At 32.4% G+C, this 17893-nt stretch overlaps 2 protein-coding genes and 1 pseudogene across 2 annotated transcripts; 2 read left to right on the top strand and 1 right to left on the bottom strand.

The window, feature by feature from the left end:
* The first annotated feature begins 4301 nt into the window (after positions 1-4301).
* LOC125199609 (extensin-like) lies at positions 4302-5674 on the top strand. The gene is made up of 2 exons (XM_048097580.1): positions 4302-5340; positions 5431-5674. Exon 1 carries the CDS (start codon positions 4335-4337, stop codon positions 5322-5324), a length of 990 nt encoding a protein of 329 aa, XP_047953537.1. The 5' UTR covers positions 4302-4334; the 3' UTR covers positions 5325-5340; positions 5431-5674.
* A 3588-nt stretch (positions 5675-9262) lies between these two features.
* On the top strand, positions 9263-10266 carry LOC125199618 (extensin-3-like). The gene is made up of 2 exons (XM_048097584.1): positions 9263-9748; positions 10237-10266. Exons 1-2 carry the CDS (start codon positions 9263-9265, stop codon positions 10264-10266), a joined length of 516 nt encoding a protein of 171 aa, XP_047953541.1.
* Positions 10267-14539: 4273 nt separating this feature from the next.
* Positions 14540-17142, bottom strand: LOC125199617 (annotated as a pseudogene).
* Positions 17143-17893: the final 751 nt, after the last annotated feature.

The raw sequence follows: 17893 nt of genomic DNA, 5'->3' as shown, positions 1-17893 counted from the left end.
GTAACGTCATTTAGTTATTTATATTGAGACATTAACACATTTGTACCACTATTTCATTCACGTCGCCAAAATTGTACACTTCTACGTTTGCTCGTAATTAGTTGTTGGATAGTTAAATAATTTTGTCACTTCATCATTTACAATTCAATTTTTTTAACGTGTATGAGAGAATTTTACCAAATTTCATTATCTAATTAGAATTTGACTAAATTTTAATTTTATCACTTCATCATTTACAATACAATTTTTTTAAACGTACTATGATATGAGAGAATTTTACCAAATTTCATTATCTAATTAGAATTTGACTGAATTTCAACAATTAGTTATCGATATATATAGATTCAAGTGGAGTGACAATACAAGCACAATGAGGCAAGTAAAATATATACATCGTGTTCATATAAATTTTTAAAATTTTTTATAATGGCATATTTAGAAGTTTTATTGGATCCAATATCAATTAAGTACTAAAAAAGAATGCAGAATCTAAATTAAATTGAAGAGCCTGTCGGTCGATGATGCTTTATTACTTGTACAAGAATCAATGTCCTTTTTTCTTGGATGCTTTATTTTGTCAAACGGAGGAAATTAAATTTCGTGTTAATCCTTGTAAAAGTGATTGATGTTTAATTACTTTAATGTTTTCATATTTTGTCTTAATTACAGCTCTACATACACATATACTGCTAAAAAGTCGATGTTTGGATCTTTCGCTTTCATCTTCAATTCACTAATCAATTACTTCTTCAGCAATACACTGCTAATTACATATTTAATTATGGTGCCCTTATACTACTTTTTTTTCTTTTCTTTTTTTACAAGACGAGAGCCAAAGCTCTATTGATATAAATGCTTAGGCAGCAACAGATCGTGCACTCTCACTTATCTTATCTACCTGAAGTAGATGACTAATGCCTCGATCCTGGAGTATCGATTAGCTGTCGAAAGATCTCGTGCACTTGTACTACTTAATTGTTCTGATTTATGTTATGTTACTAAGATTATTTTAAAGAATGAATGTAGACTGATATTTGTGTTGGATCAAAGCAAAGAAACATGAAGAAATTAAATCAAGCGTAATTAATGTAATCAGTCAATGCAGAAATCAAATTCAATTCTAATAATTGTAAACTCCAACTATAAACAATCAGTCACATTGATAAATGAGAATGAATTATTTTTTAAATCTTAAACAATTTATCACCACAACAGAAAATATCGTTAAGGACGTTTTAAATGCTATTAAGAACGTTAATTCGTGTTTTCAAATATACCCCAAACGCTTAAAAAAATACTTTTATTGTTAGTCTCCCAACTAAAATTAGAGAACGCAAATAGAAGCATCATAAAAAGAAAAATGTTAAATTAAATTGTTATTAGTTTAGAAATGCTTTCTGTTGCGTCCTAAATTATTGTTATTTTTAAAATTTTCAAACGCAAGTAATTGCGTCTCAATTTTTTGTGTTCTTTAATAGATAAACTTTTTGTAGCGTACATATCTGAATTACAATCAGCGGCTAGTTAATTAGTGAAAATGAATACTATTAAAATTGGTCAAAAATAATGGCTTAAGAGCAAACCCCCTCTATTCACACGAGATCTACCATGTATGCATAGTATACAATCGAATTAAAATTCGAAAAAACATTATCATTATTGAGTATTATTGGTAAATTGGTAGAGTGTGGGTTTACTAAACGAAATATTATGATTTAAGTTTTCCCATTTTCATATGCAGACATAGTATTTAAGTAAGGTGAAGTAATTGCTTTTGTAATATTACTATGCTATTTCCATTGTAGGAGTACCACATTACAACAAACTACGCAGTATGAAGTTTGTATATTCTGTATGATATCAACAAATGACTACAAATAAATAATATTACACACACATAATTTACATAAATCTTTTCAAATTTAGAAAATCTTCTCAAATTAAAAAGATCCATGTGAGCTTATTAAGTGCCCTAATTCTTTTACAGAATAGTATGAAGATATTTTTTTTACAACTCACACACCCTCTTCTTAGGATTATCACATTTAATTAGAAAAATATCTTGCTCTCATAAAATTAAATTTAACGTGCATACATGATCTAATAAGCATTGACTATTGAATGCAATCATGTTACAAAAAGGGATGTTTTTGGATGAACGTGCAAATATTCCAATTAAAAACACAATTACACCATTTATTTCGTAAATTAGAACCTAACACACAAATCTTCTTCAATGTCCTTTTTTCAACCATTCAATCATATACATTTTTCAGTGTTCGACAGATTGTCTATTGGTAAACTTTCTAACAGATCTCCGACAAACGCTAGTGTTTATGTTTCGCGTCAAATTCACCTTTGAGTTTAGTGAGGGAAATATATTTCCTCAATTAAACTTTTTAAAATATGATTATATGAAATTTGCCAATGGAAATTTCTGTTGATAATATGTTGGCACCAATCGGACACTGTATTAACTATTACAGGGTAGAATTTTGCTGACCGAATAATCTGTTGATAAAAAGCTAATGGATTTTTGCGATTTATCGTAAAAAATGATCTGTCGATAAAATTGATTGTTTTAGTGAAACTGTTTTCCTACTCTAATATCATTTGCATTCTTCTAATTAGAAAAAAAGGGCTGCTTTCAACGTCATTCAATACATCACCTTGTTTATTTAATCATTTAATCTACAACTAATTAGCTAGCATATCAGTTCTGTCATATGTGGAAATTTCACCCATGAATTCCAAATATGCGTCACAGTCAAAATATTTTCACTATGTAAGACTTAATTACGTATATAATATAAATTGCAGTAGAACATTCAATACATTATCAAACGCTATTCTACTATTTTATGATTAATTAGTCAAGCATGGGATATGTTCGGTTATTATTGTAAGCGTAGTTTATTAATCAAGCTTTGACCTTATTATTATTTTATTGCGGGAGTGAGAAGCTTAATATGATTTGGTACATAATACACCTAATCTTTGTAATGATATCAATATTGATCAATAGCCTTATATCTTAGTTAAATCGAATGTCATGAAAGTGTGAGAATATAATATTAACCGGCATTCAAGATTCCAAGCATCCCAATTATCCATAGGACCTATATGACCAACTAATCAATTTGTAATTAGTTTTTCGAGTCGACGAAGTTGAAAAGGTTACAACCTTAAAATCACTTCAAATTCGCAAGTGACATGCAAAACAGGTTAAAGAATAGAACTGAACACTCTAAATTACTTTAAATTCGCACGTGACTTGCAAAACAGGTTAAAGGGTAGAACTGAACACTCCGAGAACGTCATTTTACTGTTTTCCGAATTTTGTTATTGTATGATGTGCCTTTTGCAAAGAAGAACCAGAGACCATTGAACATTTATTCTTCAGGTGTGGACCTTCTAGCAGATTATGATATTAGTGCTGTAATCGATTGGGTATGTCCTTTTGCATACCCAAAGAGCCGATGACGTGTTTTTTTTTAACCCTGGTGTGATACTCCTTTTAGAGGATTTAATAAGAAAATTTGGATTTTCATATTCTATATTGTCTTGTGGATTATCTTGGGAATAAGAAACAAGATTGTGTTCCATGATGTTAAATCTATATATGATCAATTTCACTCAATATATAGCTAGTATATTGATTGCTCTATGACAATACTAAAAATTAGTATAGGGTTATAATTATCAATATACATATCTTTTAAGCAAGGATGATTTTGAGAATAATCCCGAAATGAATTATTCCGCTAATTAATATTGATAAAAAGAAATGGAAGTACAAAGCTGTTTAAATTTAAACTTTTTTCTCATTATTCCATGGAGAAAATTCCTGCAAATATGAATAGCACGACCCACTGGCAATTTGGTCCCCCTTCCCACATATTTAGTTAAATTACATGATCAGCCAAATTTCCCTTCAATTTTATTTTCAACGATGTATATGCTCAACTATGAATATCTAATCTCATAATATAGTAGTACTAGTACATACTCCGAATATGCATAATAAAGAAAATAAAATAGAGCAAGTGATATATGTATAAAAAGAAGAATGTGAAGACTTTTCCGTGTGAATTATTGGAAATGTCACTAACTAACAAACAAACGCAAGGAACTTTCATAAACTATTCCTAGTCAATTTATAAAATAATTTATCGACAGCCAATCAATAAATTAACTTAAACAATTAAATAAAGTATCACCCAGATTTTCTCAATTCACCTAATAAAAATAAAATTAACAATGGTTAAACCGAAGCTATAAAAAGGGGTGGAAGTGGTGAAGTAGAAACACCAACAAACTCCAAAATCCTAAAGATGGGAACAAAGGCAAAAATGGCTTCTTCTCTCACCACCACTTTGGTGGTGGCAGCTCTTGCCATCTTCTTGCCGGCAATAGCCAATGCTAACTACTACTACACTTCTCCTCCACCACCATACCACTACTCATCCCCGCCACCGCCGGTGCACTCTCCCCCACCACCATACCACTACTCGTCCCCACCGCCACCAGTGCACTCTCCCCCGCCTCCTTACCACTACTCGTCCCCGCCACCGCCAGTGCACTCCCCTCCACCTCCATACCACTACTCATCCCCACCGCCACCTAAGCACCCTTACGTGTACAAGTCACCACCACCACCAACACCCGTGTACAAGTACAAATCTCCTCCCCCACCAACACCCGTGTACAAGTACAAATCACCACCACCCCCAACTCCGGTGTACAAATACAAATCACCACCACCACCAACCCCAGTTTACAAGTACAAGTCACCCCCACCCCCAACCCCGGTGTACAAGTACAAGTCTCCTCCTCCCCCAACTCCAGTCTACAAGTACAAGTCCCCTCCTCCACCAACACCCGTCTACAAGTACAAGTCACCCCCACCCCCAACCCCAGTGTACAAATACAAGTCTCCTCCTCCACCAACTCCGGTGTACAAATACAAATCACCACCACCACCAACCCCAGTTTACAAGTACAAGTCACCCCCACCCCCAACCCCGGTGTACAAGTACAAGTCTCCTCCTCCCCCAACTCCAGTCTACAAGTACAAGTCCCCTCCTCCACCAACACCCGTCTACAAGTACAAGTCACCCCCACCCCCAACCCCAGTGTACAAATACAAGTCTCCTCCTCCACCAACTCCAGTTTACAAGTACAAATCACCACCACCACCAACACCTGTATACAAATACAAGTCACCACCACCGCCAACCCCGGTCTACAAGTACAAATCTCCTCCTCCGCCGGAGCACAAGCCATACTACTACTCATCTCCACCTCCTCCTCACCACTACTGATCAGCGCATTTCCAATGTAAGTTGCTTTTACCATAAATTAAGATAATAGAGTATATCTTTAAAAAAGCTGATGTTTTAAGAAAGGATTAATTTATTACCTATGCAGGAAATGGGAATGTCTGAATAAGACAACGTGGCTGTGGACTGAAAGAGATGGATCCATGCATGAGGAGAAGAAAAATTAAATGAGGAAAATTATATTATTAGAAAATAAGCCAAAGGCAGACGCTCTTTCCAGATTTTATTTTGTGTGTTTGTTTGATGTTTAGCGCAAAATGTTCCCATCTTTCTGTAATTTCATATTTTGCTATATTGTTCATCAATTCTATAAAAGGTGTTCCTTTTCTACTTTTCTCAATCCCCCCCCTCTCTCTCTCTCTCTATTAAATCGATTTCTATTAGTATTAAATAGTACTGATCAGTGAAAATTAATAAACGTCTAATCCATAAATATACGAAGCTAAATTATAATGATGAAAATATTAGACATTAGAATAACAGATATATCGGTGGAAGACGAGTATAAAGTTAATTCACAATTTTCAATATTACGAAGCCTTTTCTTCTGATTTTAGTGGATTACAGTTTACATACGTACCGTATATCGTAAAAAAAGTTGCTCCATATATATTACTAGCAGTGATGAAATAAACAGAACTTCAAATTTTGTCTATTAAGTAGTAGTAGTACTAAGTCCACAGCTATTAATAAATCAAAAATCTAATTTATAGGAATTTTAAATTTTATATATATTTGAAATATATTTAAAAAATTGACAAATAACATAAATATTGAATTACGTTACTTTCATGGAGTAATAAATATATAGACTAAACTGGTTTCATTAATATATAAGCTTCTTTACATACACTAGAATTTTTGTTAAAATTTGATTCAAGTGGCTTGTTTGCAAGCCGGCTCCATAATATCATTATTATGGCTTCATGGCTTGTTAATGAACACATCGTCAACGTTTAATTTATTCTTTAAATTACTCAGTCCACTTGTACACGTGGAAATAATAAAATTTCCTGATAGAATGAGCAGTCCCCTCCTTGGTCATCAAGTGGAAAACAAATAAGGGATAAATAAATTAAATAGTAGTACTCCATACAAATTACTTCCTCGCATTAAATGTCCAATTTGAATCGATACATGCTACACATATGAAGAATAGTTAGCAAACAAATTAATAAAATTAATATGAGTATCCATTTTATATATTACTACTAGTTTTATAACAAATGTAGTAAATTATGGAATGTGTTAATAAACTGTGAGATCTAGCTAATTATAAATATAATACTATCAAATGATGCAAAATTGAAGTGAGACAAGTAAATATAAAATAAAAAATTTAAAGAATAAGAAGGTACATAAGTTTAAAATTAACTGAAAATTAGCTTGGATTATTGTTATCAAAGAAGCTAATAAGGATATTTCCCAAAAGTACGACAATAATGAAATATCAATTGGCTAAATAAATACAAGATGATTTAAATTGGAGGATATGAAAACTAACGGTGGGAAATTATTGACTGAAAATTAGATACTCCTGAATAGTGCTATATAATATAAAACAAATATCAATACAGAGTAGTTTACCCATCCACTTTAAAATAATCATTAAAGTGTTTCCAAGATAATTTTATTCTATTGAATAAATATACACGAAGTACTAATTTCTATTTTAAGATATCGAAACAGTTTTAGCTCTTTGATCATGAAAATCTACGAGTTGGTTGGATGTCATTGTGTGGGTGTGGATGTGTGTCATTGGTAACTTTACATTTCTATTTTCATTTCTAACTTTTCATATTTCATTTCATGGATCCATCACAAAGTTTCAATTATTTTATATGAATACAAGTAAATAGAACAAACACAAAAAGTTTTTTATATATTTTAACAACATATTCTCCCAATGAAATGAAAATCATGGACTAAAATTAATGAAATAAAACGTCTACAAATATACAGTTTGATCTCCTCTCTTATTCGTAGAGAAAAAATTATATACTACTCCATATAATTTGTTCTTATGGGAGTGAAAATAAGAAACATCAAACAAAAACCAATGAAATTTCTTGTTTAAAGATAAGGAGATAAAATAAAGGTGGAACTCAAAATTAAGTATAAGTGCGAGTTTTATTTTCCCTCCTTTTCCCAAAATAAATTAATAGAATGCGTACCTAATTAAGGAAATTGTCAATTAGAAAAGTGACCTTGCTGAAATTGTCTGCTGACACAACTATTTTAATTGAAAGTGTCAATTGACTCAATTATATCGAGAAGAAGAAATTATTTGGGCAACTAGCTTCTGATTGGATCATGATAATATAGCCAGTTTTACTACCTATGATTAATAAATAATCAGACACAGCGAAATGAATTTTGATAAAATTTAAAGATTCCAATATAAACGGTTCCTATTATAAAACATACAAGTTGCAAAGCTTCTCAAATTATCTTTATGACAGTAATTTACACTTTCAAATACATTACTTTGATCTCGGAAATTTTGATTAATAATTATCGTAGTCAAGCTTTGATGCCACCGAACAAAAATATTCTAGATGAGATAAGAATTAGTAAAATTAAAATTCAAAAAAATATATAGCGAAAATAAAAATGCATTAAATTACATGACAGAAATAAAGGTACGTAAATAGACTGCACCTTTAACAAATTGAATTATTCTACTGAGATTAGGTATTCTTTGTTGACTTCAAGTCACCAGCACTACAGGTACGTTTATATAGAGAAAAAAAAAATCTTGGTACTACTATTTTTAATATTATAGTATCCCATATCAATATCATACTGTATATACATAGTTAATAATTTTACCGTCTAGGAATATTATTAAGTACTACTAGTTTTTATTTTATTTTAATAAAATATTCAGGCACAAAAATTAGTTTTACTGAATTTATGATAATTAATCAAGTTTGTTGAGTTTTTTATTCAAATTTTATTCTTTATCGAATTCTAAAATCCAAACTTAATATATTACCTACACAACGCAAACAATTTAATATTTAAAATTTAAGTTTTAATACTCCTATTACTTATTCTGTCAACTACCAGCAATTTTGAAAGTGGACGACACTATAAAACTGGCAAGTAGGATAACTACAGTTAATTAGTTTTGTTATTTATAATATTATGATCAATTCAAGTTCATATGTACGTACTTACTTAGTTTAATTGATTTTATATGATTAATTACTAAAGTTTGTGAGTTTTTTCTTTCTGTGTTGTTTTTTATCAATTCTAAATCCAAGCTTATTTTGTTACCTATGCGCAACGTAAACAAATCGATATTTAACTTATGTTTTAATACTCATATTACTTATTTTGTCAAATACCAACTATATATCTTGGTTGTTGATATATTACGTGCTTTGATTCAAAAATGATCAAACAAGAAATTATTGGAGTGTTATTAACGAAGAATATATAATTTACTTCATATCAAGAGAAACTTAACAAAATAAAATACCACTAAATTTTATGAATAGTTCACGATTAGCATAATTTCAATTATTATGTTTTTTTTTTTCCTGCATAACAAATTACTTGATTTAAAAAGACGTTTGAACAATTCTAAACTGTAAAAAAAAAAAACATCAGCCTAAATTAATCAAGATCTACCCCAAGATTTCCAATTATTGCTAATTGTTGACAAAGTTGCCGGTTGATTTTGATGCGTGTGAGAAAAAAACCCATAGAATTAATGTTTCCCTGTTTAATTTGTATACTAAGTCATTCCACACCGATTAATATTAAAATATGTAGTAGTACTTTTTTCCAAATGTTGAAAAATGTATGTTATGTAGGCAATTTATTGACGTAGGCTTGAGTTAAAGAGGTGAAATCTAAATCTATTTAAAGAGGTGAAATCTAAGTTAAATTTCATTACAACCAAATTAAAAATGGAGAAGAGAATGGCCTCACTAATCACCACTCTTTTAGTGGTATTAGTGTCTCTAATTAGCTTCCCTTCCCAAACCACAGCCGATGATTATAAGTATGCTTCTCCACCGCCACCGGTGAAGAAATACTCGCCCCCGCCTCCAAAGAAACCCTACGTCTACAAATCACCACCACCTCCACCACCGCCAAAGAAACCCTACTACTACAAATCACCTCCTCCACCGCCACCTCCCAAGAAACCCTACGTATACAAATCACCTCCTCCACCACCGCGTCCTAAAAAACACTACGAGTACAAATCACCACCACCTCCACCGCCTCCTAAGAAGCAATACGAATACAAATCACCACCACCAAAGAAGCACTATGAGTACAAATCACCTCCTCCTCCACCACCTCCGAAGAAACCATACGTTTACAAGTCCCCTCCACCACCACCACCACCAGTTTACAAATACAAGTCCCCTCCACCACCGCCACCACCGGTTTACAAATACAAATCCCCTCCGCCACCACCACCAGTTTACAAGTACAAGTCCCCACCGCCGCCTCACTACTAGGCAGTGAGGGAGATACATTGGAATTTTACTTAATATGTTTTGTGAAAATAAGGGACACTTTTTATTTCATATGTAATGTAGTGTTGTTGCATGGTGTGTTTCTTTTGTGTGAGCTGTTGTTATTGTAATGTTTTTCATGCATGATCATATTCCTGAATAAATATAATTTCATGTCATCTTTTTTCTAGTTACTTAGTATTATAGGGTCTGGCTCATATAAAAATAATTTTATCCTACTACTCCTATTAAATAAGGACCATCGATGTAATTTATATGAGGGTTCCTAGTTAATTTAGATGAATTTACTAAGCATAAATGTAACTTGGAATTTTATTCTCGAACTATATATAGATGACGGTTCCTAGTTAATTACATAACGGCTGTTAAAAGGCATGCATGGATGTTATTTTCAGGGATTTTTTTTCATGAAAGTTACATATTAGGGATTTTTTTTTCATGAAAGTTACCCATAAAAATTGTAACACCCGTACATTTAATTTATGGGTAATTAATCGTACTATTATGTAACTTTCATGAAAAGTACGATTACTTACCCATAAATTAAATGTACGGGTGTTACAATTTTACAGCACATTGTTTTTAGTTGCCGATGAAAACCTTTTAAATATACGGGAGTACTTAATTCAATTCTCGAAAGCAGGGTGAAATTTGTCACACGATCAAAAAGAAGAAATATTCACCTCTCATTAGTTCAAATCCACTTGTAAACCTTCTACACCCATCATATTGAATATTCAAAGCAATTAAGGAATACTATATTGAAGATTAATTCAATATAACAATATCATTTTTACGCATTGTCTAGTTTATAACATGACTTTTAAAATCAGTGTAATAACAAGATCGATCAGTCAATTTTTAATTAAATTAAAGTTGATATAAACTACACGGTCGGTCATCGCCGTTGCATTTTTTCTAATATATTTTCAATTAAATTAAAGCTGATCCGGCCACTTTAAACAATGTCGTTGCAATTGTTTTAACTTCCTATGTACCACAGTCAATTGTAATTCAAAAAACCAAATGTAGCTAACTAAGGTCTTGTTTTTTATTCAAAATTAATAAATGACATTGTAAACTAGAAAATGAGTAAAAGAATTGGGACTATAATTACTCTTTTATGTAACAAAAGTTACTCAGTAAAATATGTCTATGGAGAACCAAGGAATCGATGGTAAAACAACAAACTAGACAAAATACAAAAGCAAAAATTGCCGAAGGCACTGATATAGTGACTACATCCGTACAAACAACAAAATAGCCAAAGATTTGTCATATCCACAATAACGCATATTTGAAAGAAACATTTTTTTTAGATCCACGAACTTTGCTAAAGTATCATTCACAGGCTCACGTGAATTTTGAAAATATCATTTTAGATCCGTCAACTATAAGTTAATATCGATTATGAGGTATTTTGAACTTTTTCCGAACGAAAATGCCCTTAAGGCCTTCAAAGGGCAATTTGGACAATTTTTTCGCCACTCATTCTTGGCCGTCAGAGACTTTTTAGAGTCCAACAATTTTTAATGGCAATTTTTTATAGGCTTTAAATTCAATTTGGATGGTAATTAATCTCCATTCTGAAATTCATATAATTAATACTCCGAATGACAATCCAAATTAATAGCTATCTAATTTCAATACAAATAAACCAAATGTAATTGACAAATCACCTATAGTACGTAAGTTCTTAAAATGCAGTTTAGATTGAAAAAAATAAAATAAAAAATCAAGTCTGACAATTCACTATCCCTGAATAATTGGTCATCTAATAATTGAAAAACTAACACAGATTTCTTTACGGCAAATTTAATTATATTTAAATTCAATTTGGATGGCAATTGAATTAAATAGTAGTAGAAAAAATTGTTGGACTTTATCTAGGTCTTTGATGCAAAACGAGTGGCGAAAGAATTGTCCAAATTGCCCTTTGAAGGCATTAAGAGTATTTTCGTCCAGTAAAAGTTCAAAAATACTTTAAATGATATTAACTTCAGTAGTTGACGGACCTAAAAATGATATTTTCTAAAGTTCACGGACTTAAAATGATACTTTGGCAAAGTTCGTGGACCTCTAAAAGATGTTCCTGTCTATTTTTTAAACAATTGTAATTGATATTTTTATGATGTATAATACTCTTCATCCATTTCGATTTAAAGATATGTTTTGACTCATCACGAGTTTTAAGAAATTGTGACTCTGTGAATAAAGAAAAATGGCTATAAAAAGTTAATGGAATGAGGATCTCTACTTTTATATTTAAGTTCTGATAATAGAATATGAGTATAGTGATTTAATGGAATTTGAATTTGCTGTATCATAAAATGAAAAAATAAAAAATAAAGAAAATTTTAACCCGCGATTGTTCTAAAATAGTAAAATGAGTCATTCTTTCCAAGATCCTTCTTGGAACTTCTCAAAGTATGCAGAACTATAAGTGATGTGATGTTGAAAGCGTTACGCTAAGGGCTGAATAATTTTAAGGCACGACACGATAACACGACACGAACCCGCACGAAATTAATGGGTATGTATCAAAGCTTATTGAGTTCGTAGAAAGTCTTCATCGTGTCGACATCGATAAGGACACTTAAAATTTCAAAATGGTCGTGTTCGTGGTTACATCGTTAGCGACATACTATAATATTGATTTCGTCGTCGTGTTCGTGTCGTGTTCGTGTTACACGTTAAGTATATATAATATTAATTTTATTTTTATTTTATTTTAAAAATTTAAAAAATTTAAAATTAAAATTAAAATTTTCATATTAGAAATAATATTAATATATTATAATATTATTAGTTATTGTTTTGTTATCGTGTTGTGTCGTGTATGTAAGTTGTTATCGTGTACGTGTTGACCCGGAAGTGGTTCGTGTTGTTAATGTGTCTAGGTAATAAAATTGTTCGTGAAAATGCGGAGGGTAGCGGCTCGTGATTTCGTCTGTACATCGTTTCAATAGTTCATTCAATCCAATCTAGGGGTGGCAAAATCATGAGTTTCGTGTCGTTATCGGTAATGAGCCGATCGCTTGTCATCATGGCCGACACGAGCACCATACACAACACGCACGATTTGTCACCCCTAGTTACGCCATTGAAGAAGCAAAGATTTATGGAAGTTAGATGTGATGACTAACTAAGCTCACAATATTACCAGTAAGCGACGAGACATTAAAGTCCAGCTAAAAGACTTGTTGCAGGAGTTAATTTGAGTCATAATCAATAGGAGTAATTTGTAGTGTATGTTGAATAATAGTAATAGTTTGTTTGGTAAAATATTAAATATTTGGACTACAGTCTACATCGACTACGTGGACCTATTGCATGACAATTAATGTTCATGGAGAAAAAAGACTAAATAACAAATATGTATAAATATACAAATATAACCGTGTTGAAATTTATAGTAGTATAACTTCGGATTGTCAATTTTATTGACTAACTATTTTGAAATAAAGTTATTCTTATTCCACAAGAAAGAGAAATCCCGTGGATATTACAATTACAAAACAATTTTATTGACTAACGAGTTTTAAAATGACACAATGAGTATGTGTTTATACGATATATCAAGAATGTTATAACTATACATTCATAATTATTTCGGTAATAACAATAAAAAATGTGTTAAGAGTACATGTGCAGTTAAAAAAATCTAAACAAATTGGGATATTATAATTACAAAATAAAATTCATTGAGAAGACTTGTTAATTTGTTTCCAATATCTTCTCTAATTTAATTTGTTAATGTTTTAGTATAGTTTTAAATTTTTTAGTTAAGATGGAGAAATATCCTAACAACTTGGTTGCATTTGTGCTATCGAAAATTTTGGGGTAAGTAAAGAAGAAAGAGCAGCTATCATCTTTAATTTCCTATTCGTCTATTTGCAACCAAAGACGTATGGTTAAATTGTTACTATCCAAAGACAACCCTTACATTTTGAAATTCAAAACATTTTCCAATTGCCTTAAATTCCATGTGGGCCTTATATAGATTACTATTTTTTACCCAAACTAGAATTATGAATTCTTGATTTCGTGTCATTTCATTGAAGAGTAAAAGCCTTCACTATTTGGGAAATTAGGAAAGTTTGACTACTTGAAAAGGATAAAGTTGATGTTGCATTCCTATAAGTAATTTTTTGTACTAGCGAACGTAACGTGCGATTGTACGTGATTGAGTGAAATTATAATAGTGTGTAGCTCAATTTAAAAATCCAAGAGAATTTATCATTGCATGCGTGCACGCCATAAAAAATCATTTTACGTGTGTACTAAATCAATAGTGTAAACATAGTAAATATTTAAAATTTTGAGCATAAAAGCTCTGCCATAAAAGATAGTTGCACTTTAAATCCCAAATATTGATCTTTTGTTGTGACAAGTAAAAATTGCAATAGACATCTGACGCTGAAATTGACAATACACGGACAACTCAAACAATATGTTCGAAAGCTCTCAAATTATTTTTAAATTTTTATGTTAAATATATATCTAAACTTGTGCAACAAATGGAAAATTAAAACGTTATTAAATAGTACTTTGAAGATTGGATCTAATTCAACATTCAAAATTAGATTGAATTTGCTATTTTCTTTCTATAGTAGTAGAAAAAATTACTACACACATCCATCACCACAGATTCATATGGGGTGTTTCATCCATCATTCAAATTGGACATAAACCATATTCAATAGTAAAATAAAACAAATATAGATATGAATAGTGTTTGTGAAATCTATATTGTGAGAGATTTGCATTCCTCAAACAGTGGAAAACACTCACTTTGTTTACAGGTAGTGAAATTGGTGTTAGCTTCCTATCCAAAACTGCATCATACCAACTACTTGATTTATATTACAAATTTACTTATGCTTATCCCAAAGTTCCCAAAGAGTGTCAGTTCCATGTATAAATATATATCAGGGGCATTTACCTTAGTATGTGGAAAATTAAAGAAGCACTTACTCTTTAGATAGTATCAAACCGTGTCAATTGTAGATAGATGTCAGGGGCCATTAGGTGCAGCATCTCGAGCATCCTGCAAATTTGGCAACACGTTATTCACCAATGAGGTCGTTTTGTTGAATGAATTTATAAGCGCATACATTTACTTCTTGCTGGAGCGCCTCCATCTCACTTCTGATCTCACTGAACGAAGGGCGTTTGCTAGGAATGGCTTCCCAGCATCTCTGCATCAGGCTTAGTATTTTGGGGTGTGCATTTATCGGGAGTTCTGGTCGAAGACCCTAGCAAGTGTATAAGAAACACCAAGTCAGTACTGAACTACGCACATTAGAATCAAAGCCTAAGGATTAGGCCATTGTTGAATGAGAATTCAATATTCCTATGTTCGATCAATTCAATAGCATGTCACAGAAACGGACCTGTCTCACTCCCAAGGCAGCTTGTAGAGGAGTCATGTTATCATAAGGTACCTGTAACGGAAAGAAAAGGAAGCAAGGATGAATAAAGCCTTGCCCTTGAACTTGTTTATTGAAAATTCTTCACAAGTAGTTAGAAAGCTTATACAAACAACAATTTAACATCACCTTGGCTGTAACAAGCTCCCAAAGAACAATGGCAAAACTGAACACATCTGCTTTTTGGTCATATGGTTGATGGTTTATCACCTATATAATGAAAGAGAAAATCAAAGAGACATAAAATAAATACCCAAGTCAAGCCACATGTATGTGTTTTCTTGTACCTCTGGGGCCATCCATCGGTATGTTCCGGTCTCTGCTGTCATAACCCCACCATTGTTCTGGAACCGCGCAACTCCAAAATCTGCCACTTTAACAACCTTGAAACAAATTATCGCACAGATCAACAAATCATGGCTCTAGAGATAGGAAAAGGGCTTAAAAACAAAAGGTTGAAAGTTTTAATTTCTTATGAATAACTCACATTGGAAGTATCCATAAGCAAATTTGCAGTCTTCAGATCCCTGTGAATAACATTCTTATGATGTAGGTACTCCATTCCTTTGCAGATGTCAATTGCGAACTTCAGCAACTGCGGGAGCTTAAATGCAGAATGATTCTCATGCAAATACTCGTAAAGGCTCCCTCCGGGCATGTACTCTAGAAATGATATTGAGACAAATAAATCTTAGGGGAAACTCAGCCATCAATACAAGAATGCCAAGTAAATTTAACAAGATATGTTAAGAAGCCATTTAGCAAACTCAACTCCCTGAAGAGTATGGTTATAGAAACGAAAATATTGAGCAAAGCTAGCTAGTTAAAGTATGCCACTCTACTCTTCTTGAAAGCACTTTACCTGTCACTATGTATAAATGTGGCAGCTTTGTGCAAGCACCAATGAAACGCACAACATTGTCATGCTGTACCTGTCTGCATTCCAATAAAAGGGATTTAAATGCAGATTTAGGATAAAGATCCCTGGTTTTGTAAAAACACACTAGAACCACCTTAGAATAGCAACTTCCTGCTCAAACTCTGCCTGCAGGGAGTTATTCAAATGCTCAGATTTTAGGACCTTCACAGCAACGGCTTCGCAAAGGTATACTCCACGATAACTTGTCAATGAGAATACTAGAGACATAAGCACTAGGAAAAAAATGGGCTAACATAAATCAACAAATTCTAATGAGCAGCAGCATTGAACTAACAGATCTCCACAAAATCCAGCTGCAATTTTCTCCCTATCTTCAGCAATCTCCAATCGATTTCCCAATCCTCCGAATTTCTCTGTGCAGCAATAGCTTCCTCCAAAATTGACTGAGATCGCGAAGAACCAGACCACGATCCCCTTTATAATTGAAAGCAGGGATTTGTGAGGCAACATTTTCCACTAGCCATTAACAATAATGCTATTCTTGTATAATAATTAGATGACCATATGAAGAGTAAACCGTAAGAGCCAATGCATGATAACATACTGAAGAATGGCACTGAATTTAAACATATCAACTTTCAAAGTGTTGTTATGGGAAAACAATATAATAATTACCTCACTCTCAGCAATTGCTTTTCTCATCATGTTGTATAAACCTTCTGTATCCTAATCATAGTATTGCAGAAGTTAAAAAAAACCCACAACATAAAATATGCCACATCTCACAAGCTCTTAAGCAAGATACCTCAGAATGCCATCCATCGAACACAAATACGTCTAAGGAGTAGCCATCTGTTGTTGAAAAAACATGAGCTTCGCGGATATTTAGTCCAGCATCAGAGAGCAAAGCAGATAGCTGGGCACAAGAAAATAAATAGTTGGGGTAAAATTAAAGAATATTTAGCAATAACCCTGTAATTTTACCTGACTGAGAAAATTTTGGCTTGTCAAGAGTTGAAAATATTATCTCATGAATTGGTAAGAGTGATGCTTCCTCCCTGCAATGCACATGGATTCATCCTATTACCACTTAGTTGACTTGAAGAAATGCTCATCAAAGTGATGGAAAAGAAAGAATCTATTTTACATATCTTCCTGGTATATTAATGATAATAGTAACTCACGAACTATTGGTCCTAAACCATCTCATATGATCTTGAGTTGGATCCAGGTCATGGTTTTCAAGTGAATTCTAGATTCAGCTGAACAAAAACGAGCCCTATTTATGTTTGACCACTGTAATTCTTAAAAGCGAGCTCCATGCATTTAACATAAGTTTCCAATCTAGATCAATTTGTCCCTCCATCAAATAACCGAGCAATGGGTGGAAGTCTACATTAACTCCTACAATATCCCAAATGCTAATGCAAGTTTCATCTCTTTGAGAGTCTAAAAGTGGAAGTGAAAAAATCATGAATGGGATTGCAAAACTACCTTAGTGCAAAATCTTCAAGAGAAATTTCCTTGTTTACATCATTGGAATTCTTCCTAACATCCAGATTCAGATCCTCAAGCTTAGAAAAAGTCTCGTTGTCACCCCAGAATTCCTGTTCCCAAGCAAATTATACTGGAAGATCATGCCTTTACCGGGAAAAAGAATCTATAATCAAATCATTACCAACGGACCCAAAATCTCACTTACCTATCATTTGACAGGAGGACGCCATTATTGACACTATC

The sequence above is a fragment of the Salvia hispanica genome, unplaced genomic scaffold (assembly GCF_023119035.1).
Source record: "Salvia hispanica cultivar TCC Black 2014 unplaced genomic scaffold, UniMelb_Shisp_WGS_1.0 HiC_scaffold_588, whole genome shotgun sequence".
NCBI classification, from domain to species: Eukaryota; Viridiplantae; Streptophyta; class Magnoliopsida; order Lamiales; family Lamiaceae; genus Salvia; species Salvia hispanica.
The sequence above is the reverse complement of the archived record's forward strand: the minus strand, read 5'-3'. Positions and strand labels throughout refer to the sequence as shown.